Source organism: Hypomesus nipponensis, chromosome 22 (genome assembly GCF_054491055.1).
Source record: "Hypomesus nipponensis isolate SF chromosome 22, ASM5449105v1, whole genome shotgun sequence".
In the NCBI taxonomy this organism is placed as follows: Eukaryota; Metazoa; Chordata; class Actinopteri; order Osmeriformes; family Osmeridae; genus Hypomesus; species Hypomesus nipponensis.
Window position 1 is genome coordinate 12,170,102 of NC_140382.1, and position 23,940 is coordinate 12,194,041.

General features: G+C 42.1%; 3 protein-coding genes and 1 long non-coding RNA gene across 6 annotated transcripts; 2 read left to right on the top strand and 2 right to left on the bottom strand.

The window, feature by feature from the left end:
* Positions 1-180: 180 nt before the first annotated feature.
* Positions 181-3,527, bottom strand: rps6 (ribosomal protein S6). Its single transcript, XM_084686581.1, has 6 exons — positions 3,424-3,527; positions 2,468-2,599; positions 1,832-2,042; positions 1,294-1,440; positions 439-596; positions 181-312 (listed from the first exon to the last, which is right to left on the bottom strand). Exons 1-6 carry the CDS (start codon positions 3,427-3,429, stop codon positions 217-219), a joined length of 750 nt encoding a protein of 249 aa, XP_084542707.1. The 5' UTR covers positions 3,430-3,527; the 3' UTR covers positions 181-216.
* Positions 3,528-3,819: 292 nt separating this feature from the next.
* On the top strand, positions 3,820-12,867 carry acer2 (alkaline ceramidase 2). Its single transcript, XM_084686577.1, has 6 exons — positions 3,820-4,236; positions 4,651-4,765; positions 6,733-6,874; positions 7,619-7,756; positions 9,333-9,470; positions 9,873-12,867. The coding sequence occupies exons 1-6, from the start codon at positions 4,129-4,131 to the stop codon at positions 10,057-10,059; spliced, it is 828 nt and encodes a 275-aa protein (XP_084542703.1). The 5' UTR covers positions 3,820-4,128; the 3' UTR covers positions 10,060-12,867.
* Positions 12,868-15,029: 2,162 nt separating this feature from the next.
* LOC146236645 (tetraspanin-5) lies at positions 15,030-23,573 on the top strand. Of its 3 annotated transcripts, XM_084686578.1 has the most exons (10): positions 15,030-15,465; positions 17,205-17,255; positions 18,214-18,360; positions 18,864-19,034; positions 19,747-19,872; positions 21,187-21,234; positions 21,819-21,935; positions 22,076-22,137; positions 22,343-22,397; positions 22,584-23,573. In XM_084686578.1, exons 1-9 carry the CDS (start codon positions 15,382-15,384, stop codon positions 22,353-22,355), a joined length of 819 nt encoding a protein of 272 aa, XP_084542704.1. In that variant the 5' UTR covers positions 15,030-15,381; the 3' UTR covers positions 22,356-22,397; positions 22,584-23,573. The 3 variants fall into 3 exon arrangements, with proteins under 3 accessions (XP_084542704.1, XP_084542705.1, XP_084542706.1); XM_084686580.1 differs by lacking the exons at positions 15,030-15,465; positions 17,205-17,255 and adding an exon at positions 17,871-18,002; XM_084686579.1 differs by lacking the exons at positions 22,343-22,397; positions 22,584-23,573 and having other exon boundaries at positions 22,076-22,141.
* On the bottom strand, positions 16,325-21,749 carry LOC146236646 (uncharacterized). Its single transcript, XR_014740897.1, has 3 exons — positions 21,454-21,749; positions 18,247-18,351; positions 16,325-17,823 (listed from the first exon to the last, which is right to left on the bottom strand). It is a non-coding gene; the product is annotated as an uncharacterized LOC146236646 (long non-coding RNA).
* Positions 23,574-23,940: the final 367 nt, after the last annotated feature.

The window sequence follows — 23,940 nt, forward strand, 5'->3', positions numbered from 1 at the left end:
GACATGTTCTTTGCCCACAAATTCCTGTTTACAATTATTCTAACAGGACAACTATTGGAGCATACCTTTTTTCCTAAATTCAACCATTACATTCTTGCCATTGTTTTTTTAGGGATAAGAGTTTCATATATTACCCTTAAAGACCATAGTGATAATAGTAATAAACAAACACCGGCAGTATTTGAGCAAAACCTTTGTTTAATTCAGAGTTACATTTCACTTCTGGCTGGACTCGGACTTGGACGTGGACGCCCTCAGGGAAGACAGACGGCGTCTCTTGGCGATCTGTTCCTGACGCTTCTCTTTGGCCTCCTGCAAACACACGTCTGTCAGTGCTTACGTAAGGGATACTACCTTTTAAAGGCTTTCCACAAACAACCCCGGACAATGAGGGGCTTTTCTGTTGTGTCGGAAAGTGGATTTGAGGCGGGTGCGTACCTTCATCCTCTTGGCGAGCAGCTTGGCGTACTCTGAGGCCTCCTCCTTGTTCTTCTGGGTGCGCTGCCTCTTCAGGGCGATGCGGTGACGCTTGTGCTGCAGCACACGGGGGGTCACCAGTCTCTGGATCCTGGGAGCCTTGGTTCTGGGCTTCTTACCTGGGGAGACACAGGTGGAAGTGGGGAGGGGGATGAGTCATTAGCCACCGGCTCTACATATGTAAACCTCTTTAAATCCTTTTGCAGAGCAACAGTATTTTGAAGAAAAAAAAACATTAAGGATCCTTGCTGAATAACAAGCCAAATATATATATTTAAATACAAAACTCAAACTAGGAGATCTTGGATCAAGATCAGAACAATAAATATTTTGAGAGAGCAATGCAGTTCAACCAGCCATGGTCAGAGGGTCAGGTTGCACCTGGTAAAGCAGCTTCACAGTTACTATAGCAACACGCTGTCCCCCCTTCGAGGCTACAGGCCAGCCAGGAACGGTCTACTGGTGTGCCAGTCTGGTAACACTGGTTTCTGATTATAACCCATGTAACAACTATGTCAGACTGGCAAATTATTTACCCAGCCAACTTAATTAAACGAAAGTTCCACAATTGACAGACACAAAGTCCTGTCACTGACCAACTTGAGCTTCATATACCTGTATCCATCCATGTTCACATTTAGCATGCATTCTGCCACAATTTACAGCAGTGAAAAACTCTACAAATGATCTAAGCGATTGTAATGTGTTAGCTTTATGTATGAAATCACAAGGAATCTCACATGCACATTTGTCCTACACCACGTCTGAACGACAGAAGACGTTTCCCCTCCTAGCGAGCAGCAGTGTCGGGCTTACCTTCTTTAGTCACGGGTCTCCTCACCACGTACTGCCTGACGTCATCCTCCTTGGCCAGGTTGAAGAGCTTGCGGATCTTGCTGGCCCTCTTGGGTCCCAGGCGGCGAGGGACGGTGCTGTCGGTCAGCCCAGGGATTTCCTTCTCACCTGGGGAAAAGACACAATGCAACGGGTCAGAGGAAATCGCATTCTTGATGTGACCTCCACACCCTGAACCACTCAAAAGAACAAGCCAGCAGAACAAGTCCAGAGGCATTTAATTGAGAGAGCAATGCAGTTCAACCAGCCATGGTCAGAGGGTCAGGTTGCATCTGGTAAGGCAGCTCCACAGTTACTATGGCAACACACTGTCCCCCCTTCAAGGCTACAGGCCAGCCAAGAACGGTCTACTGGTGTGCCAGGAGAACGCTAAGCCACGTCCCAAACTGGGCCCGCCATAACTTCTGTCTTTTTGTTCTACAAGGAAGAAAATCTGAGACTGTTGCGTAGCTGCGCAACCATGGCAGCGTAGGTGCGTTACTGGTGTTTAGCTCCTTACCTTTCCTGATGATGACCAGGTTGAGCACGCTGAGGTTGGCATCCACGATGCAGCCGCGCACCGACTTGCGCTTGCGCTCTCCGGTCCTGCGGGGGCGGTAGCAGGAGTGGCCCTTGCTGAGGAGCAGGCGCACGCGGCCGTGGGTCAGCACGCCCTGCTTCATGGGGAAGCCCTGCTTGTCATTGCCTCCGCTGATGCGCACGACGTAGCCCTGAGAAGGAGGTACACAAGCCGGTCAGAGCAGGAACACTAAGCGTCTGGCTTTCCTCAGTACAGAACAGCCTTTTACTTCCTGAGATATTACTATATTGAGAAATGGGATTAGACAGGCAATTGTTGCAAGTGTAAACTTAGCAATGGGTATGTACAGGACTCTTAATCTAACTAACAACTACTGTCAGTTGTGGTAAATATTGAGAGAGCAATGCAGTTCAACCAGCCATGGTCAGAGGGTCAGGTTGCACCTGGTAAAGCAGCTCCACAGTTACTATAGCAACACGCTGTCCCCCCTTCGAGGCTACAGGCCAGCCAGGAACGGTCTACTGGTGTGCCAGGTCTGGGCCGATTTCATTGCCCCTGGAAGTTTACCCCCCCCCAAATGAACCTGAGGCGGGAAGTGAAACGTGCAGCACTCACCTTCCACTCATCTCCCAGGGGGTCGGCTGCCACTTCTGTGGCCATGCGCTTCTCATAGAAGGTACGTAGCTTTCGCTCATCGTCAACTTCGATCAGCTTCTGACAGCCAGTGGCGGGGAATGAGATATTCAGCTGAAATAAAGACATGGGATTTATCAACACGAATTGCAAGCCTTTTCAAAAACATTGATGAGATGGGAAAGTAATGTTGCAACCCATATACACATCAATTTACATACCACCTTAATCAGCTATATGTATGAATTTGCTATGCATTTGCTTTGGATGTGGATAGCGGGTTAATCAGAATCAGCTTTAGTCGCCAAGGAAGTTTAAACAATCAAGGAATTTACTAAGGGTATCGGTACTAACTCGACAATCGGATCACTTAATCGGACGCTTTGATTTGTGCATGTTAAGATCAAACTATGCTTTTCAAGCACAGTCCGCAATAATCAGATTAAGTAACATTACTACAACAAAGAGTGTGATGTCTCCGGATGCAAGTGAATGTATACCAGTTAGCTCGCTAGCTAGTAACCTGGTGGTGGGCCAGCACCCTGCGAAGTTATCGTTAACTCGTTACTGAGCCCAGTCATACAAAACGATTGACCAAAACTACCTGACAGCATATCCCGGTGAGTGTTTAATACCTCTAAACCATTGCGGAGAGCAATGGCTTATATATATTCACATTTCGATTTGGAGTTACATGGCTATCAATAACCAGTTGTCATGCACATTTCTTTCCAAGGAGGCGGCCATGTTTACGGCCGAACAAACGTTGTCAGCCTTCTCTACTCCCCACATTATCTATACGCATCCCAAAATCCTGAAGAACATTTAACTTTATCGATAACATGTATCCAGCCTTGAAAGAGTGGGCTTCCAGAATGCCACAAAATTAACACGAATAAACAAGTGATAAAGCTATAAAATCGTTTGTTTTCTCATACCTTCATTTTGGAAAACTGACTCGACAACGGTCCGCCACCGAAAAGAGAACGGATATCCGCCTCGCTGGCTCACATAGGGATTGACTGCCATCGCGAGAACACCCTGCGTAATTTCACCAAAAGAAAGATGACCGAAATGCTACCGAGAATGGAACATGAAAACAAACACAAATGTGTTTATAAAAATAATACATAAATATTTTACCCTATTACTCCTAATTTTCCCTTGCCTCTAAATTTAAATACACCTTACAAGGCATTGTTTTTCTTTTTCACTGTGTTTCAAAAAAAATATTTACATTTCATATTAATAAGCGACTGATTATTTCCTAACGAGTGGTTATGCAGTTGTCTCTTGAGTAGCCTACATTCCTGGTGTAGACCTGCGCATGCGTTGACCACATGGTACCAAAGATTACAGCGCACGGCTGTCACTCTTGTGCTCAGCCATAGGCTTGAACGTCACGCTAAGGTTGCTTGTAGAAAAACGGTGTCGTACAATGCAATTTAAAGTAGATGAGTTTAGTATAGCACCTCGTCGTAGTTATTCTATACTTCGGCTCTCGAAACATACATCCAGTATTTGATCTGTTAGTGACCTACAGTTGACGGTTTCTCGTCCATCGACTGCCACTGCACTGTACAGTGACGGCTGCTGCTGTCCGCACTGTCCATCGAAAGAAATAACTGTTGACTAGTCGAGACATGACCGATCTTATTTTTTGGGACCAGTTGCAGGCTGGCAGCTCCGATGTTGACTGGTGTGAAGGGAACTACATGATTTACCCAAGTATTGCAGAGTTTTATAACACGGTCGGTGACAGTTCTCAGCTTATGTTTCCGAATTTGACACGTTTTTCTCGCTAGCTAATGTTTTCATGTTTTGTTGATAGACCACTATTGCTATCTATCTTTGAGACAACGGTCCAGATGCTTCCCTTGCTCATGCATCTCACCGCTTTGTTATTAATTAATATGCAACATGCGAACGTAATGGATGTTCTATCTCACAGTTCACTCTCAGAATTAGACAGTAGGTCAACAACAAGGACAGGCGAGCACTGGTCTAGTGTCAGCTCATAGTTCTTATTTACATTGCTAGAAAAACATTTGATGTTGGGTGTGGACCGCATTTGCATTTTGGACTAACGGTCCTTTTGCCTGAAAACTGCTCACTTTTATTTTTCCTTTAAATATATATATTTATAATTTTGTTTATCATTTCAGATCAGCAACATCTTATTTTTTGTTTTACCGCCTATATTAATGTGCTTGTTCCGTCAATATGCAACACATTTCAACAGTGGAATATATCTCATTTGGATTCTGCTGGTTGTTGTTGGTAAGTTGCTTGCTGCGCATAGACTCTTACTTATGCACCTCGGCCATGCTTTGTGGCAACGGCAGAGCAGTCCTCTCTCTACTCAACATTGTGTACTGTTGTCTTTTAAACGTACTCACCATACAATTAGGACATGTGACTATCAAGACAAGTTTTTCTCGACAGCCCAGAAAACACTATATGGCTTGTCTAAATTAGTCAAAAAGGGCACGTGGAAAAAAACAGTGAGCCCATGTAACAGTTTGAATGTATGCTCTATCATTGCGGCTACTTACTGTGGCATTTGTTCCTGGTTTTCAGCTATTATAAAAAGTATTTTTTTTGCGAAAATAAGGCCTCTAGGCCTCTTGCAGAATCAGCAGTGATACGGAAACTCCAAGGAGACAACTCCCAGAACTTTTGGTCCCCAGGGCAACCTCAGATGAGGCTCAGAGAGACAAGTAATGTACAGAGGCGGCTCCTGCTATGAACTGCCAGCAGCTACATCCTCTCTGTTGAACATCAGGGCCTAGCCACTTTAAGCACGGTTAGTTATGCTTTTAATTTCCACCAGTTTATCAGCGGATGTTATCGTTGAGTTCCCAAATGTATTTTTAGGTATTCCCCCTACAGAACATGTAGCGATGAACATAGGCCCTATTGGTCTCTGTTGCTTACATTATAGTTTGGGCTTTCACTGCCAAGGAATGGGTGGACACAGACCCCCTTTAGGAGGTGCAGCGTGCCAGCTGAGTCCTGTGGTGGCCTATCCCCCGGGTGACTGCTGTCTGATAATGGATGCAAAGACATTGGACCAGAGGTCGCCGAGCTGGAGGACTCGAGGCCCTGGTGGTGAGACAGTGAGAAGCTCTGCCACGTCACTTCCCCCACTCCTAATACAGTCGAGCTAGAGCACAGATGACCTCTGACCTGGCAGGGGGAAAAAACGACGCTGTTTCTAATCTAACCCCAGGCCTTCTCACTACAACAAAAACAACCTTTAGCCAGCCCCTAGCTCCTTCCCTTTCCTCTGTCTGTGGAGATAGGACAGAGTGATATGGTGTTAGCTGAAACCTAATTTGTTCAAGAGGCGTTTGAGAACACAACTCTGTTCCAGAGTGCAAATGGGCAGGGTTTTGTTTGACTGTGTCCAAAGTTGATTGCACCCTTTCACTGCTAAGGAATGCTAGCAAAGCAACATTCCATTAAAAGGTCAACATGATATGATACTGTGGAGTTACAGAAGTGCATCTTGGCCAAGTTATAATACATTTAATAGAAGTTGGTCATTGACAACAGTCCACTGGATGTTAATACTCACCCGGAAAGAATACTCTTATGAAAGGGCTGTTATTATGAGCAGATAGTTTGACCAACTGTTTCAGAGTACAGAACTAGGAAAAGGCCTCCTTTAACACAGTGTGTTCCTTTGTTTGACAAGCACCCTTGTTTGTGTTAAGTGTTATTAAGAGTCAGCAGATTTCCTATTGTGGTTGTTTTTGATGAATGTGTGCATAGTTTCCCTCCCCTTGAAGAACTTTTTGAACTTTTCCTCTCTTTCATATTGACCTCAATAGAAAAACATCCTGCCTCTAATCAGATTAAATTAGATTTTGCAAGATGTTTACATGTTTTGCAAGAGCAACAATGAGAAAGTATATTTTTCTTTATGGTTAGTGGTCATGATGTTTAATTTCTTCAACAAGCATAGATTCTACTTTGTTTTCCTGACACAAATGTGTATCAGCTATAGCACTGAACCTAACAAAACATGGTCTCTCTTATCAACAAAGGCCACTCCACCTGTCATCCAATAGTGGCTGCTACAGGTGCACAGCAAAGATTATGGCTTCTTCTGTCAGTCTCAAGCTGTCACTTGATGTCTTCTGGTCACATATTCAAATATGCATTTGAATTGCTTTCTTATCGTGTCTCTGTCTTTCTTTCTCCCCCCCCTCCCCCACCCCCTGTGTCTCTGACTCACTCAGGTATTGGCTCCACATACTTCCATGCCACCCTGAGCTTCCTGGGTCAGATGCTGGATGAGCTGGCTATCCTGTGGGTACTGATGTGTGCCATCGCCATGTGGTTTCCTAAGAGATACCTCCCTAGAATGTTCCGGAAGGACAGGTGAGTGGCCCAAAGAGGACAACTAGTTTAGGTGTTTATACTTTGGAGGGCATCCATGGTGGGTCTTTCAGAATCTGCTTTTCTGTTTAGGCCAACTATCAGTGGACACAACCCCATACAAATCCTTTTTGTGTTTTGTTCGGTTTTCAGAATTACCTTTTGTTCCTTCCCTGTTGTGTTGACCATTTACAATTACAGGAACATGAGTCACATGTGGCATCATGTGAACATGCTTCAGTTAGGGTTAGTTTCCTACAAGATAATCACTATTCCATATGTATATATAGTATTCAGAATAAAATGGTAGCAACCTAGCAAGTAACTGAAAGCAAATTCCTGTTTAAAATATTTCTTTAGCCTGTGTTAAAATAAAAGAGTTTAAGTGAGTTTGTGCTTCCTGCTACTCTGACACATTTCCCACTTTTGACCATTTGTTGAAGTCTCCGAGGGCCACAGCACCGGGTCATGTGCTTAATGGCATGCGTGTGTTTATTAATAGCTTTATCAGAAGACAGCTGACACCAGTAGGAGCTGTCCCTATGCTTGTGCACTAGTTTCCATTGTCACCAAGTTATCCTGTCTGTCACCCCGCTGTCATCTGGCCCTGTGAAGGAACTGAAGCCAGTTTCATGCACCATGTCAAAGTCTTCATGATTTGCCACAGCGTGCCTGTGTTGGACGGAACATAAACATCCCTGATTGGTCTCTGTTGTGTAAGATGTTTGCTTCATTTTTCCCTTCCAGGACAAGGTTCAAAGTGGTGATAGGAATCTTGTCTGGGATCACCACTGGTCTGGCCTTCGTTAAGCCTATTGTCAACTCTGTGTCACTTATGACTCTGGGCATCCCCTGTACTGTTCTGCTCATCACTGAGCTTAGAAGGTGAGTTCATACACACGCACACACACACACACAAACACCTTCAAACTAATGTAGCTTTACATTTATTTCCTCCCTCCCACTGTGAGACAAGGTAATTGACATTCATGCCTTCCATGACGATGAGGTGAGGCTGAGAACTCCTGCTGATAGGATCCGAATCACATCGTAAATAGGGAGAGAGGCTCTAAATTGCATGTATGTGTATTTGTGTGATAATAAGCTCTCTAGGCATCTCCCTGTCTTGCCAGCTATCAGATGGGACCAGAGGCATAATTAGATCCTTTTTACTGGGGCACGTGCCTCAGTATAAATCTGCTGTGCCCCAGTGAAATCTAAAGGTTGAGTTTTAACAATTTACTTTATTAGTCAGTGCACTAATTTAGATTGATAATCCCGGAAAAAATTTACGCAGTATCCCAATCAACACAAATCAAAGCAGTTCAATCGAAAACACAAACCGATGCCAGCAGAATTCCATGTCAGTGTGCTCTTCTGAGCTTGCCAAATAGCCACTGCAGCACGCACACACAAGTCCTGGTGTCGGACTCGGCACACAGAATTGAGGTAGGCTAAAAAAACATTACAAAAGTAAAGAAAGTTTCTAAATGATAGGCCTACCGATCATCATATTTGACTACAAAACAATATTACATGAAGCTCAAAAAAACAGTATTTGCACTCAAATGAATGCGAAAAAAGTGTGCGCTCGCATTAACTATTGTGTCCCTGAACGGTTGTATAGGGGGCTAAGCAAGGGGAGTTTCTAAAGCCTAGTAGTCCATTGTGCACAGCAAGCTTGAAAGAAAAAAAAGGGATATGAATAGGGGCCTTTGCCCCAGTAGAGTTTGATATCTAACGCCTCTAGAGGAGACACTAAGGGGGTGGGGGTTTGGAGGGGTGGTGTGTGCAAGAGTGACTGGAGTAAACGGTCATGGTAAAACTTCAACAATATCTCCTGAAAATAGAGCAATCTCTTGATGTTGTTTAACCTCCCCATTGAAGAGATTTTTGGAAGAGACATAACCATAAAACTCTCTATTTTGTCCTGGAAGGGCTAACAGGAGCTGACGTTTGTTAAATACAATTTTGATGGGAAAAGTGGTCTACCATTATGTGTGGCCTTTAGGGGGATGAAAGCTCAAAGACTTGTGTCAAATGAACGTTGCAGGCCTGTACTCTGTTACCACATTATATACTGATGTCACAGCTCTTGGTATTCTCTATTTCCTTCCTGTGGACCATGTGACCTGCTCTCCATATCTCTATTTTGGCACTTCCGCTCACTTGTGTGTGTGCTTATCATTTGGTTGCCAAGTTCTTCGTTCTTGATGGGAGGCCAAATGTAGGGACGGCTTCTCATGGTAGATTACCCCTTCAATTCACTGCGCACATCCATTAAAGATATATGAACGTAAACACACTCACACGCTAACATTTACAATACATGCAAACACACTTTATCCAAAGAGGCCTGGTTAGATAACTAGCATGCACACGTGACTGTGTATGTGTGTACATATGTGTGTTTGTGTGCGTGTGCATGCGCTTCCGTGACTGGTGTGTCTGGTCCCTGTAGGTGTGAGAACCCGCGTGTCTTCAAGCTGGGTCTGATCTCAGGCATCTGGTGGGCGCTGGCTCTGCTCTGCTGGATCAGCGACAGGATCTTCTGTGAGATGTGGTCCTACGTCAACTTCCCCTACCTGCACTGCGCTTGGTACGTTTGCGATGCCCCCTCGTGCTGAGGATTATACCCTGTGGGTTCGGAGAGACTTGATGACGGCGTCCTTGTGGTAGACTTGTTCAGAGAAGGTCAAAAGCCTTATGTTGAGGGTCTTAAAAGGGCTGCAAAGCAGCTCAACTGGGCCACAAGAAAATGCAGTTTGGGTATTTTCACACAGGGTTTGGGTTAGCTTATCGATATCTGTGTCCTTACCCGTGGCTGTCTTGTCTCTTGATGATTACTTTGTTATAGTGGCATTACACAAAGATCTGTGTAGACGTTGTCTTGGTGTCTACTGGGTATCTACTGGGTATCTACTGGGTATCTACTGGGTATCTACTGGGTATCTACTGGGTATCTACTGGGTGCCTTATGGTCTCCCTGCTGTCTCCTCAGGCACATCCTCATCTGCCTGGCGTCCTACCTGGGCTGTGTGTGTTTTGCCTACTTCGACGTGGCGACCGAGGCACCAGAGCGGGGTCCCGTCATCATGTTCTGGCCCAACGAAAGATGGGCCTTCATCGGGGTGCCCTACATCACCCTGCTGTGTGTCAACAAGAAGTCTTCAGTCAAGGTCACATAGGTCTTGTTCGTGCTGTCCGTGCTTTCCACATCCAATCTTCCCTCAGGTGCAGGTGTCTGCTTGGCGTGTGCCCAAAGCAAGGCCGGGTGGGGTTTTTACGTTGGTGGAGTTGGTTGTTCAGGGTTTCTCTAAATGAAGTATGAATCTAAAGTGGGGGCGGGCGAGTCTCCAGACGACATTCCCTTTTCTTCTCTCTTCCATCCATCACATGAGACAGATTCAGGGTTAAGGTTTACACATCTAGACCTCTTTACAATATGCGTCTGCCCAGGGGACTCAGATGCGACCCCCGCGGGGCCTGGAGGGCCCAAAGACCCTGCCAGAATGGGTTTGAATCAGCACGGTGCATCATGCAGGTGTTATGCCAGGCAGTTTCAAGGGGTGTTTTAACACTTGTATTTTAAAAACATTTATACATCACTCGTATCAGTGTTTGGCTAAATTGGTGCTTTTGCAATGACTGATAATGGGTCTTTCAATAAAGAACCTCCTCAGATGGCTTCACATGTCCTTATAAACATATTTGAAATGTCCAGTGTAGATACTCAGCCAGGCCATTGTGAAATGATGTCAAACAAAGCAATGAGGCACTGAGATATATAAATGAGATTATGAAAACTAATCTCTTAACCTCATGCCTGGTTTCACAATGCCCTAAACAAATTATGGACAAGCTATTTTGAATATGTTTATAAGGAAACTACTAAACACTAATAAAAAAAGGTCATTTCTAACTACCTGTTTAGGATTCACTGTTCCAAATGACCAGAATTTGCAAAACAGAGTTCTTGGTCCTGGCTTTTGTGCTCTATTTCGTTTACAGCACACCTAAATCATTTTTAAGGACAGTGTTATAAAAGCACTTTAAGAGAATGTCTGTAAAGTATTACTTCAGTTATCTTCTCATATTTGAATTGAGTTTAGAGTCTTTGTGTACGTCCTCCAAATGTAAAGGGAAAAATGTGTACAAACATATTAGGGACATTAAGATGTAGATTTGTCAAGGGCACAGGTACCGGGTTGAGCTGGAGAACAGTTGTGTTGAAATGAAAAGGATTTTTTTCTTTTTTGAAGGGTGGTTTGATTCTAGCTAATCATGACAGTAAATTATAACCAATTACATATATATTTTATGTGAAAGGCATGATGAGTATATAGGTGAAATGTATGTTTCTTCTGTTGGTGTCATCTTCTATGCTATTTGATGACAGTGTAATTGCCATGCGTGGTTAAGTCATCCCCATGTTGGGAGACTGGAATGTTCTGTGGTTGTCACTCTGTGGACTGGTTGTTAAAGTCGCACGTAAACACAGTTTTAATAGGAGAACAACCAAAAACCAAAGTATTTCAACATGATGACATGATACAATACTTGTCATTCTACGTCTACTATCAGACATCCTCTGGTGACTGATGTTTAATATCTGACATGTATCGGGGTTTTGAGGCAGACAGACGTGCCTATTCCCAGTTAAGTCATGGTTACTTGTGCCAAAATGTTTGCAGTTTTTCTTCTTTTTTATGTTTTGCATGGCATGGTTTCTAAGTAGCGGTGTGAGTGCAGAGTTTGGTTGGTTAAGACTGTAGAAATGACCATATTTTTGTGAAACTTAGTCTTTTTCCAAACACCAGGAACCTCATTCAGTGGGATGATCGGTTGTCAAAGCATGGACGGATTGTTAATGTTGTACAGCTTTACTATTTGAAAGGGAAGGATTGTCATTGGATGCATTATCAAGACACTATCATGTAATAACAAATTGCCATTTCATATTAGATTAATACTGTTCATTTAGATAATTGTTGAACTAGGGTGAGTCTTTTAGGAGTGAGATTGTGGGAGAAAAAAAAATAGGGCTTTATTACACTTGGGGAAACTAATTTGCTTGCAAGCAGTTGAGTTGCATGGTATAACAATTTTAAGGCAGCAAAAAAAAAAAAAAGAAACTCCTGTTTCAAGACTGTCTACAATGATGTTTTGTAATCTAAGGTATTTTATATAGCCAAAAAAAGTATATATTTTTTAAGAAAGAGTAATGCACAACCAAAATGTATTGTTTTGCAGAACGCATATTTAACAAAGCTCCTGAGGTATTATTACATTTGTACTGTCAACCATTGTAGAAAGGGATTCTCAAATATGTTTCAGGTATTTGTATTAGATGTGAGGAAGATAGAAAAGCATCCGGGGCCGGTGTTTGACAAGCAGGGTGAGCAGCAGCCCAACATGGTCATCACACTGATGCTAACCTGTTGACTCCCATCAGTGTGTCATGCCCTCACAGCTTTGTAGCTTTGCCAAAGCATAGCCTGCTACTCAGCACTTCTCTCTTGCACAGTTCTGAAGGCCGAGAGTTTTTAGATGCCAGGATGGTTTAGGAAGTCATCTCCCAAGTCACTGACTCAGTTCAAATGCACACATCTTCGGGGAAATCACTGATGTGCAAACTAATTGGAATGGTGAAATCGTTAGACAAACTGACTGATTCATCCAATTATATATAGATTAGTGAAAACTTTGAAAGGAGACAGGAGTGATTCATTGCTATATGCTATATTAAACATAAGTGTGTGTGTGTGTGTGTGTGATGATAGCATTTTTTAAATCTGCAAGTTGAAAGTGAAGTCTATTCTGTGAAGAGGTTATTCTCAGTCTGCCTCTGCCTGCAATGACAATACAAACAAGTTGCACAAGAATATTTATTTTCATAATTTATCCAATTTTCTAGACAAATATTTGTAACTTGAAACATTTAATAATTTTAGTATTTTACATATATGCAATAAAACTGCCAAAATTCAAAATTATTTACTGTCTTGGTGTTTATTTACTTGCAATTGTATATTAATTTCAGTTTTCCCTACCTGTTATGTTACAAAAACAAAATCTTATGCATACAGCTTTAGATGTAAAGAGACTGAAGTATGAATTTGACGAGAGGGTAGTCCTGCACATGCTGTGAATACAACCTTGGGCACTAGAGGGCGCCATTGTAGTGCATGACAAGGGGAACCATTTTATTTCATTGCTGCATCTATACGGACAGCCATTGGATGGCGCTATTTCAACACAAATTTGAAACCGTGGAATCAAGGCTTTTTAATCTCAGTAAAAAAAATTCTGGGACCATGTACTGAATTAAACCTACTGATTACCACTGGTACAAACTCATTGAAATAGATTACGTAAGAAAAGGCTAGGTAAATCCACCAGTATAGGTCTACTACAAAATATTGTTTGATGTAATGCGTAAAAACGCATAATTTGCATTATTTCTTGCGTTCTTAAAAGATAGCAAATTATAGTCGTTTTTTTTTCCACGAAAGGGAAGCACATCACTCAAGGGAATATATAACAGCCTATATTCTCCACTTCGAAGCATAACTAGTTTCCCAGAGGACCAAACAGGGAATGAGCGTCCTGCGAATAGCCTACCTTTCATTCTTCAGCGCGCAATGACAGTCCTCTACCACCTTCACCACCGTAAATATGTGCGTGTTATCTTTACATTTCAGCTGCACTGACTTGCGTGTAAATGTGACAGGTGAGCATTGCGCGCAAGACTCACTGCCTAAATCAGGGATTGACGCATTGCATTTTCCAAAGCAAACGTTGTTTCCAAGCACCAGAGTTTCGCAGTCTTCATGACGAACTCTCTGTAAATCAGATAACTTGATTAAATTACTTAAATTGCTTGTCATCGCCCAATATGGACTAAATTGTCGGTATTTAAAAAATATCTTACCTGTGAGAAGGGTACCGCGCGACACATCCCGTGTTCCTCGTTCGTTTTTATTGGAAAGATGGACATGATTTCCGACTGTCTTCGTTGTAAGAAATTCATCCAAGACGATTTGGCTTGATTCTGTCGAACATTATTAATGGTGGCGGCTTTTACAATGTGTGTGTTACTTGTCTGTACTTGTAGCTGTCCGTGACGCGCGGCAACATTACGCGATTTATTTCTCATCTCTTCCATTGGCCCTCTCAAGTTCCCAGGCTCAATACCTGCACCTTCCTCGTGACGTGCAGTCGTTGCCCTAAGCCCACCACTTAAGCCTTGCAAGTCCTCAAACTTCTTTCCAAAAGTCGACTGAAATCTGTATCCGCATATTTCAGTTTGCAGAACGCAAAATGTCAGAGTTGCAAAAATGATCATATACATAGCTCGTGCAACTTGTAACAGCTCGTTACCACAGAAACCGCCTTACTTATAAAGCTGGAGCGTGAGACATGTGGCTTTTGTGGGCTTTGATGACTGGCCAAGTGGTCCAAATTGGTAGCTAAGGTGCTGCTTCAGCCAGCTGTTTGAGGCAGTATTTCTCCTAATGTGTCCTGTTTTCAAAGGCCTAGCATTTGAGTTTCCGACCCGTTCAATTAGGCCAAACCTTTTGTTTGCTTGGATGGGGTTTCAACTAATCGACCACTGAAGTAGGCTAGGCTATGTAGTTTACGGTAACTTGATACGCTAGCCTTCTGAACTTGGAACTGAAGTAGAGTTGATCACGATTTTTTTTACTCGATTGTCCGTTAGCGGCATGGCAGTTTTCTTGTAGATTATAGCTGTGGGCTATTTATAAAAAGTGTTATACTTTTTGTGTTAGGTCTGTTTTTTTACAACTCGTGTAACCTAGTATGGCTCTATTTAGTAGTAGCTTTGAGACCCAATGATCGTTATGAATTTGTTTATGGACACATTACTGTATTTGGCATCTTGAAAAGCCCAAAACTGGCCTGATGTGACAGCGTCATGAAAACAAACAAGGATAAACATAGGCATTTATTGACATTGACAAATATGACTATTATCACTTTTTCTCATGCTCGCCGGGGCCAGTGGCGTGTGGACACCAGCAGGGGCACCCGGGTTTTCTTTTCTTCGTACCGCTGCTAGTGGTGGCCTACTGCTCGGCTAGTAGCCCCACCATATTGGAGGAAGTCCTTCCTACGCCAAGAAAAACTGCTATTGGCTCCCGCTTGGGTCTATCACACAAGGGCTAAACCCTAGTTCAGGGGCCAGATAGAAAACGGACGGTTTTAATCTGGTCCAGCTCGTAGGATTTATTCATCCGTTATCCTTAACTGCAGGCTTCGACAACAAAAAACGTTCGGAAATTCAATGTCAGTAGGACAGCCTACAGTAACAGATATTCCGCGGCAATGTCAACACGACTGCAAGATACTGGATGTTATTAAACGGTGAACAATTGCCGGAGTATTTCTCCTTGTTGAGGCGCAGAGGGTGGATTTTGGTACCGATTGTCAAATCGGACCGTTAGATGTGATTTATATTGGTGGGATACATTTGTAAGATTGTACAAATGATGTCAGGAAAGCATTTCAAAGCTCACGAAGTGAGCTGCTGCATTAAATATTTCATATTTGGATTCAATATTATATTTTGGGTAAGTGATACCTCGCTGATGTTTGTCAAGACTTTTAAGGCCTGGGTTTATTTCGATGTTGACAATTTTAAGCGGCATTCACAGGACATGCATTTACGGTGGTCATAGTTGTGTTGTCAATATGCTATTTCTTGTTCATTGCAACCTGCACTTGGTAGAAAATGCAACGCAAACATGGGTGCCCGCATTTGCAGGTATAAGATAAATCGTCAATGATGAGTGGGTGTAAACAATAAGACACGCTGGTATCATTGCGGCTCTTTGTGGACCTTCACAGTTTCAACGGTCACGGCCAACATAAATGTGTTTTTTTCTTTTTCTTTTCATAAATGCTTCAGAGATGATAATCGGCTTTTTCCCCTTCCCACTCGTTTTCATCCAGAGGCCGTATGTGATTACGTCATAAATGTATTGTCACCTCGGAGCAGTATAGGCTATGCAGGTCCCAGTGTATCTCGGCTATATCGAAAGCCTAGGCCTAGATGTTGGCTCCTCTCGGTTCGTCATCGTATGGATTTGTCAGTGCTCCACCAAATTATGTGGTCCATGACGCTTTAGGCAAAACTCTCCCCCAGTCATCTCATATGATAGACAGGGTTAGAATCCACAGAGCTGCAGCCAGGTAGGCTACATCGAAGTCAAACAGGAATAAGAGGTTCCCTATGCCTACTGACGTTCAGATGAAGTGAAGTGGGTTCAGTAGGCTATCAGGAACACACTGACACCTGTTTGATTGCACCCCCTCTTCCAACCTGTCATATGAATGTACCCATTCAAACTCAAAAGGCCCAAATAAGTACTGAATTTGGACTTGGACAGAAATACAGGTCATATGCATAAGACATGAAAACGAAATTGGAAATCTGTCAAATACACTTTATTTAAACCTGTCAACATTAACATGGTACTGATTTTGTGCATTTACCTCTGAGTGAGATAGAGTCCAATAGGGCCTTTATTACATGTAATTATCTATGGCATCTGCTCAGTGCTTCTCTGGGCCGAGATGCTCATTTCAGGAGAATGTGGAGGTTGTCATGGTGACAGACGTTCATGTGAATTAGTTTTAGAAGCTATTTACTTTGTTTAGCAAAAAGAGAGCGATTTGGAAATACTGAATATAGAACTTGGGCAAAGATGACAGTACTGAAAATAATGTGGGGCCAAAAGCTAAAAACTGGATTTCATAACTAACGGGATGGGAGCACACACTTACAAGCTTTTTTTTTACCACTCAGTAGAGTTTTCATGTGTTTCTCCATCTGTGTTTGTAATGTGTCATGTTTACCATTGGATTATTCATAGCCACCTCCTAACACACAACTTTAACATAAGTGTCTCATTCTCTTCTCTGGAAAGATCGACCTGTATTTCTGCTGGAGGAAAGCTTTGACACTTTCTTTCAGTGCTTTCAGGCTGATTAAAGATTAACTCCAGCACAGGAGAGGTCGACGGTATATTTCTGACGGTTGATGTAAAATATTTAGCATTTAGGCGAGTGGTAGTGAAATCTTCCAATTTTATACAGTGTTAGCACTGTAACATCCTGTAACATCCTGCATCTACAAAGGGGACTTTGGTACATATCTTGTAGTCCATACATTTTCTGAACCAAAAGTCAAATGGTTGTTAGTATGTTTTAGAAAAAATTGTTTGGTCTGGACTCAACAAATTGGTTGTTTATATATTTTCTGTATATTTATCGAATATCTTGTATCTCTCTGTCTTTCTTTCTACAGTTACTCGGAGTGGCATTCCTGGGCATAGGGCTGTGGGCATGGAGTGAAAAGGTGAGCAGATTGGTCGTCATGTAGAAAGAAATCAAACAACAAACATCCTATTTAGAACAACTGCACACCTTCATGAAAGTAAATCAAGGTGTTGAACTAAGTTGCTACTATTTGATGTCACAGTTTTGTTTTGAATCCTGTGTACACATCACTGAACACACACACTTCAGTAAATCCTAAGTAAAAAACAAGGAAGGGTTCTCTGGGAGGGAACTGGATGTTATGATAACCACACAGGTGGGAAGGGAAACAATTACATTGAATACCCTTTGTCTTTAAGGTAAAAAGCCATTGACAGCTGCCTTCTTCTTGGACTTTGTTGTGGTACGAGAGGCATACATTCTCAGTTCTTCAGGCAGGGTTTTGTTACAGCTATAGGAGCTTAACGTGCCCATGGCTAGTATCACCTCACACACTTGTCACCCAAATATGTATTGTCTCCTTGTTCTGAAAAAGCAAAATGTCAGGAGGAAAATAACCAAGATCCTTCTCCTTCTACCTGTGTGGGAACCCCCACCCCCCTCTAAACGATGGTGGTCCACACCCATCCGTCTGCATGCTCTCACTCCTGGAAAAAGAGGACAGAGTGAAAGCACATGTCTTTACTCAGTCTAAAAGGAATGTCAGGCTTTCCTGCTGGAAAACCTTCCTTTCACAATGGCTCTGGGAAGAACTCATATAAGGACACATACATCGACTGTATTCATCCTACCCCCTCATGTTAGGCTCATGTTGAAGAGCTGCCATGTGGGTTACAGTGTATGTGTGTGTGTGTGTGTGTGTGTGTGTTTACCTAGTATTTTCAGTAACATTCTACAGGGAAGAATACAGTGTGGCTAGCATGAAAGAAGCATTATGAATGACAAACACGAGTGCTCTTTAACCCTCTCTTTCTCTCTTTCCCTATCATTTTATATTTCATTGATATATTCTCTCTCTCTGACTCACGGTCCTCTAGGGTGTGCTATCCAACATCTCCTCCATCACAGACCTGGGGGGTTTCGACCCTGTGTGGCTCTTCCTGGTGGTGGGCGGGGTCATGTTCATCCTGGGCTTTGCTGGCTGCATCGGGGCACTGAGGGAGAACTCCTTCCTGCTGAAATTTGTACGTTAAAAAATATATATCATTTGATTGTAGTATTTCCTTGGCTAGCCTACACCCTTCAATTTATCAACATAAATCAATTCATGAATATTTTGAAAGGGGCATATGTGTGATCATATTGTAAACCTAATAATTGGAAGACATATGAATAGTAAGTGGTTTTCATAGAAGATTCAGTCTTGTTAGCTTGGCTGCCTGTAAGACACCATCTGGGAAAGCTCTCAGTTCATTGACCATGCGCATCATAGCATTGTCATGGTTACAGCACAGAGGTTTTTTGGACGGAAAGATCATGTGAGTAGCTGGAAAGAATAACAACCAAAAAAACACCAACAGTAACTTGTGTCAATGTCATTTCTATTGGTCAAGTTTCATGTCTGTTTTATGCAGAAGGAGCTTGCAGAAGGAGGAGGCATAATGCAAGGAAATGCTTTCAGACTTTTTTCTGACATATTGTTGACCTTTTTAAAAACAGTCTTACAAAAATCAAATTGTGGTTCCAGTTTTCCGTTTTCCTTGGGATCATCTTCTTCCTGGAGCTGACTGCTGGGGTTCTGGCCTTCGTCTTCAAGGATTGGATCAAGGACCAGCTCAACTTCTTCATCAACAATAACATCAGAGCATACCGAGATGACATTGACCTGCAGAACCTCATCGACTTCACCCAGGAATACGTACGAGAGATTTAACTTCTGCTCAAGCTCTGGAATGGGCTTCTGTTAGTGTTAAAAAAAGACATTCCAGCATTTACTGGGATGTATAAGTCTTTTGTGGTTGGGAGGTTGGTTATTCCACATGCACTCACGTGCATTCCATTTCCCCTTTTCTATAGAGCTTTGAAGCCACACTATAACATTTCACAGAATAATTATATAATAACATCAAGAGATTTAAAAAGAAATATAAAACAAATGTTTTGTTGATTGGCTGTTTTAGCTACGATCAACTTTTCATTTCCTCAGCCACTTACAGAGCACCTAAAGGGAAAATAAAACACACAGAAAGCTAGATTTCCTCTCCCTCAAGCTCAACTGGAGAAATCATGCCTCAGCCCATGATTCATTCAATTGGTTTCATTCTGTAGATACTGAGAAGCAGCCCAATATACCAAACTGTTTGGAAATTGTACCCAGAGCTTGGGCTCCAAAGTGGAAAATTACTTTTCAGTTGACACCACAATTCACAAGGGACGCACATCTGTCAAACAAGGACCAGCAGTGTTCTCTAATCTCCATGGAGCAATTTTAGGCTAGATAAGGAAACCCTGATACACCCACACTTGTTCATGTTTAGTGCCTGTTGTTCACACATGGGGCCAGACGTTGTTAATATCTGAACAGGATGTGGATGGGTAACAGGGGGGCCGTTTTGTTGTGTTCTGTTTAGTGGGAGTGTTGTGGAGCCTTTGGCGCGGACGACTGGAATCTGAACATCTACTTCAACTGTACTGACTCCAACCCGAGCCGAGAGAAATGCGGTGTGCCATTTTCCTGCTGCACCAAAGACCCTGCGGTAAGCTGTCCTCTATCCCCACAAATCACTGCAGAAAGTTCATAGTTGAGAATTTCTTCCCAGGTCACGGCGAACCCTGACTGAAGCACTGACTGCCCACATCTGAGATGATTATAGACAAATTTACAGCAGTCCCTCGGTAGTTAGAACATGTCATTTGAGGTAAGGGCAAAAAATAGATACACTAATCATGTCTTTTCCGAGGGGCCCGTCCTACTGTGACTCTTATCAAGGACATGGCTTGACTCCAAAAGGACGCTCATGCTGCGTTCCATTTGTCATCGGAACTGGGAATGATGTCACACCCGAGGTTATCGCGTTCCAAAATCCCAATCCAATCAGTTGTAAAACGAGACGAGAGTTAAGAGTATACACTACTAATATACACTATTGCAAGCACCAGTTTGACAGTGCTTGTGCTTACAACTATTTTAATGAGACACAAATATACAGAATTGCTTAAATAAACAGTCAAACTACATCTTCTAGTACTGTTGATACGCGCTGCTGCCACGTTGGATGTTGAACTCAATTAAGTTTGGTTCCTCTGACGTAATGATTCTGAATTACCACCTGAGGTTCCATTTGATACTAGGTCAGAAATCCACACTCGGGATGTCAAATGGAACGCAGCATCAGTCCTCGGATCTCCCAGAGACTGTCAGGAACATTATTAACAAGTAACCAGGATGTCCAGTGTTCCACATGGTCAAGAAATAATGTCTCCCTGTCGCTGATATCAAGAGACTGCGATACTCTGTGTTCATGATCAGGAATAAGAGTTGTTCTTTACTGCAGAAAGACCTTGGTCTTCATTATTGGTGGTTAAGAGGGCACCATTTAAGTCTGATCTAGGAGTTATATTCTGGAAAGTGATGAATAGACAGTGTCTAGTATATTAATAAGTGTCTCAGGCTTGATGTTGATGTATGGGAACTTGCACCAGTTTGGTTGTGACATTAGGTATATCAAAAACTGTGCTCAAAACTTAAACCAAATAATCCAAACAACCAGTGTTTTCTCAGGACGTTGATGTTGCAACAGAGCACAGTTTTACTCTCTCACAATCAACACCAGATGGTGTGTGTCTTGCTTTCGATTCATATCGGAACACTCATAAGAGCACTAGAGTAAAAGCACTGGAAACATTAATCATAGCCTGTATCGCAGTAAAGCAAACACTAAATGAAAGTCCCCCCAGAGACCAAAGTGTTGGTCTTTGAGCTCTCAGTTTGAAGGTGCTGAGTGTAACAGTTTGGTGTTAAGTCAATTAAGCCAACGGTGATGTGAAACTTCCTCTTGGCCTTTTTACAGGAGGACGTGATCAACACCCAGTGCGGCTATGATATCCGGGCAAAAGCGGTAAGTCGGACAGTGTTTACGTTTTACAGTGCGTTCCCAAACAAGGAACGTCCTCGGTTATGGGATTCACAGCTATACTGTACTCTATTCTGCTCTACTCTACTCTTCTGCTCTACTCTACTCTGCACAAGGGGACCTTTGAAAATAACAAGGGTTATGGCATGCACTTCAAAATCACCATGGAAAGTATTTTCCATAACAGAGTGCTGTTTTACTCACAAAATTCTGGAACTGACGAGAATTGACTGGGTCATTTTGGCTCCATGAGGTCATCAGTACTGTACCCCACCCAAGTCACCCCAGCTCTCCTTTACTACATCCCTAGTCCTCCAGACTCTGCTTTGAAATAACTGGCATGCTCGCTTAGATAGCTGCCCACAATTAATCATGGTTGAGCAATGTGTTTTGGTAGAGACCCTCTCACACTTATACCCCCCCCCACTCCCATTCTTTCCCCACCTCCGTCTCAACTGTCCACTCCTTCCCCTCCTTTTGGTTTGACCATATGCCATGGTAGAGAAAAGAGGAACAGCTGTATTTATTTGTACTTAAAGCCTTAATCGTGCTTGTGTGTATGTTCTAAGGACTCGGAGCAGAGGACATTTATCTACATAAAAGGCTGCGTTCCTCAGTTTGAAAAGTGGCTTCAAGACAACCTGACAGTGGTGGCAGGCATATTTATTGGAATAGCATTACTTCAGGTATGGAACATGTCGGGACGTAGAATGTCAAGTTGTGTTGTCAATATTGTTATTTTGTCATGTTATGTAGGCTCTTATAGTTTGTTCAATTGATATGTAATTCAAACCTCTTTTAAATTCCCATGATTTTCCCTTTTCAGATTTTTGGGATCTGTTTAGCACAAAATCTAGTGAGTGACATCGAGGCAGTGAGAGAGAGCTGGTAAGAAGCACTACAAATGCTTGTGTGAAAAGTTTATTTTCAGCAAATCCCTCGACAGCGATCCTGTGCCTGGGCACTGATATAAGAATGCAAGATCATATAGTGCAAGGTTGCCACATAGTGGACATGAATAAAAATGCAATCATTCAATTGAATGTTAGTTGAATGTATCGCTTTAAAATGAATAAATTGTATTCTCTTTTAGTTTGTTTACCTGAGGTCCCCTGTTTCATCTCAGAAAACGGAAGGATATACCTAAGGTTACTTTACACTGTTATTATCCTATATATACATTTCTAATTATCCTGAAGTCTGGTTCAGCATTTTCACCATCCTATCTCACCTTAATTTTAGACCAGTAACTATAACAAAGACAAAGACAAAAGTGATAAGCTTTTCAATGAAATGTCTGTGATATTAAGATGTGCTGTGTTTACCTGTTGCAGTTTTGAAGTCTTGATGGCATCTACAAAGGGAGAAACACGGTAGCCGACACTTGGGAACTGTACAGAAGGAACCAGTCTGCTTTCTCTGTGATGTGTATAGAATCATTTTATAAGAGTTGTTTTTATATGTTTCACAACAGCGGTGTCAAGCTACTCGCAAAGGGTGGTAAGGCAGACTTGGGCCAAGTACATATGTTAAACACATGGGGTGCACTGGATTTACCTTGAAGTAAAATCCTAATACGACTCAGATATACTTTCAAATACTGTCAAAGTATTCGATTTTTGTATTTGACCCAAGTCTGTTCTTTGTGAAGTGATTCTGACAATGCACTGCATGCCTGTTAGAAACAATAGAAACAGCATTGGGTCTCCTAGCTGTATTTCTTTAATGTTATGAAGTAAGTTATTGTACAGAGTAGCCTACTTAAGATTGACAGGTTGGCTGGGTAGCACTTTGTAGAATTTGTCATTGAATTTAGCAGTTACTGAATGACAATATTATATTGGAATAAGACAATTCAACATTGGACTTAAAGGTTACACCCTAAAAACTTAAAGGACTGTCCTTTCATTTTATTTATAAAGACATATTCAGCATTTTTTTTAAACCTAATGCATAATGTTTAAGGATGCTGTTTCTTGAAGTTGATAATCACAAACAGAAAACTGACATGAAGTCTTTAAAGAGTGTATGATTTGTCATACAGTGTATTGTTCACGGTAGCAGGCTTTATATGGGGTTCATTGTGTCATGTAAAGTTAAAAGGATATTAGGTTTATTAAACCCTGGCCAAATGTAGACCAGTCTCTTCTGATTTCTTTTTTTTACAGGAACTGGGGGATTGGCATGTTAGGGTTTATCTGAGAAATTCCCAAAGGCCTTGAAATGTATTTTGGTTTTATTGTGACCCGGATTCATATTATTTAACTCTTTGGTGTATGGTCTTTAAATCTGAGGTGAGTTATTAAAACTCTCGACTTAGTCTACATCTGGTGTTTATTTGTTGTACTTTGGTGTAGTCAAATTTTTGCCAACCTATTGTTGTTGGAACATGTCATCATCAGCTCTTTGGGTATTTATAAATTGACTGACACCAGCAAATTTAAAAAGTGAACTGAGCCAGAAAAACCATCTTCCTCTGATGAGCATGTTTTTAAATATAGATTAAATAATCTAGATTAAATACTGATCTGGATCAGTAAAGTAGCCAATAGAGGCAGTATACCATTAGGCTTAAGCTTGTAAGCATTTTAAGTCAATGGCACAAAACAATACAAACTAGGTGAACCTTGTATAAAACAATACACTTGACCGGACTGGCAATGCTGTTATTTCCACTGAAATCTCTAATAG

Excerpts from the sequence above, each read along its gene's own strand:
- rps6 (XM_084686581.1), bottom strand. Across the intron at positions 1,441-1,831 it reads CCTGGTCATCATCAGGAAAG|GTGAGAAGGAAATCCCTGGG; the intron begins GTAAGGAGCTAA and ends TCTTTTCCCCAG. Across the intron at positions 597-1,293 it reads GAGACCCGTGACTAAAGAAG|GTAAGAAGCCCAGAACCAAG; the intron begins GTAAGCCCGACA and ends GTGTCTCCCCAG.
- acer2 (XM_084686577.1), top strand. The coding sequence starts at position 4,129 with ATGACCGATCTTATTTTTTGGGACCAGTTGCAGGCTGGCAGCTCCGAT. Across the intron at positions 4,237-4,650 it reads TTGCAGAGTTTTATAACACG|ATCAGCAACATCTTATTTTT; the intron begins GTCGGTGACAGT and ends TTATCATTTCAG. Across the intron at positions 7,757-9,332 it reads CTCATCACTGAGCTTAGAAG|GTGTGAGAACCCGCGTGTCT; the intron begins GTGAGTTCATAC and ends TGGTCCCTGTAG.
- LOC146236645 (XM_084686578.1), top strand. The coding sequence starts at position 15,382 with ATGATGTCAGGAAAGCATTTCAAAGCTCACGAAGTGAGCTGCTGCATT. Across the intron at positions 15,466-17,204 it reads GATTCAATATTATATTTTGG|TTACTCGGAGTGGCATTCCT; the intron begins GTAAGTGATACC and ends TTCTTTCTACAG. Across the intron at positions 21,936-22,075 it reads TTGGAATAGCATTACTTCAG|ATTTTTGGGATCTGTTTAGC; the intron begins GTATGGAACATG and ends TTCCCTTTTCAG.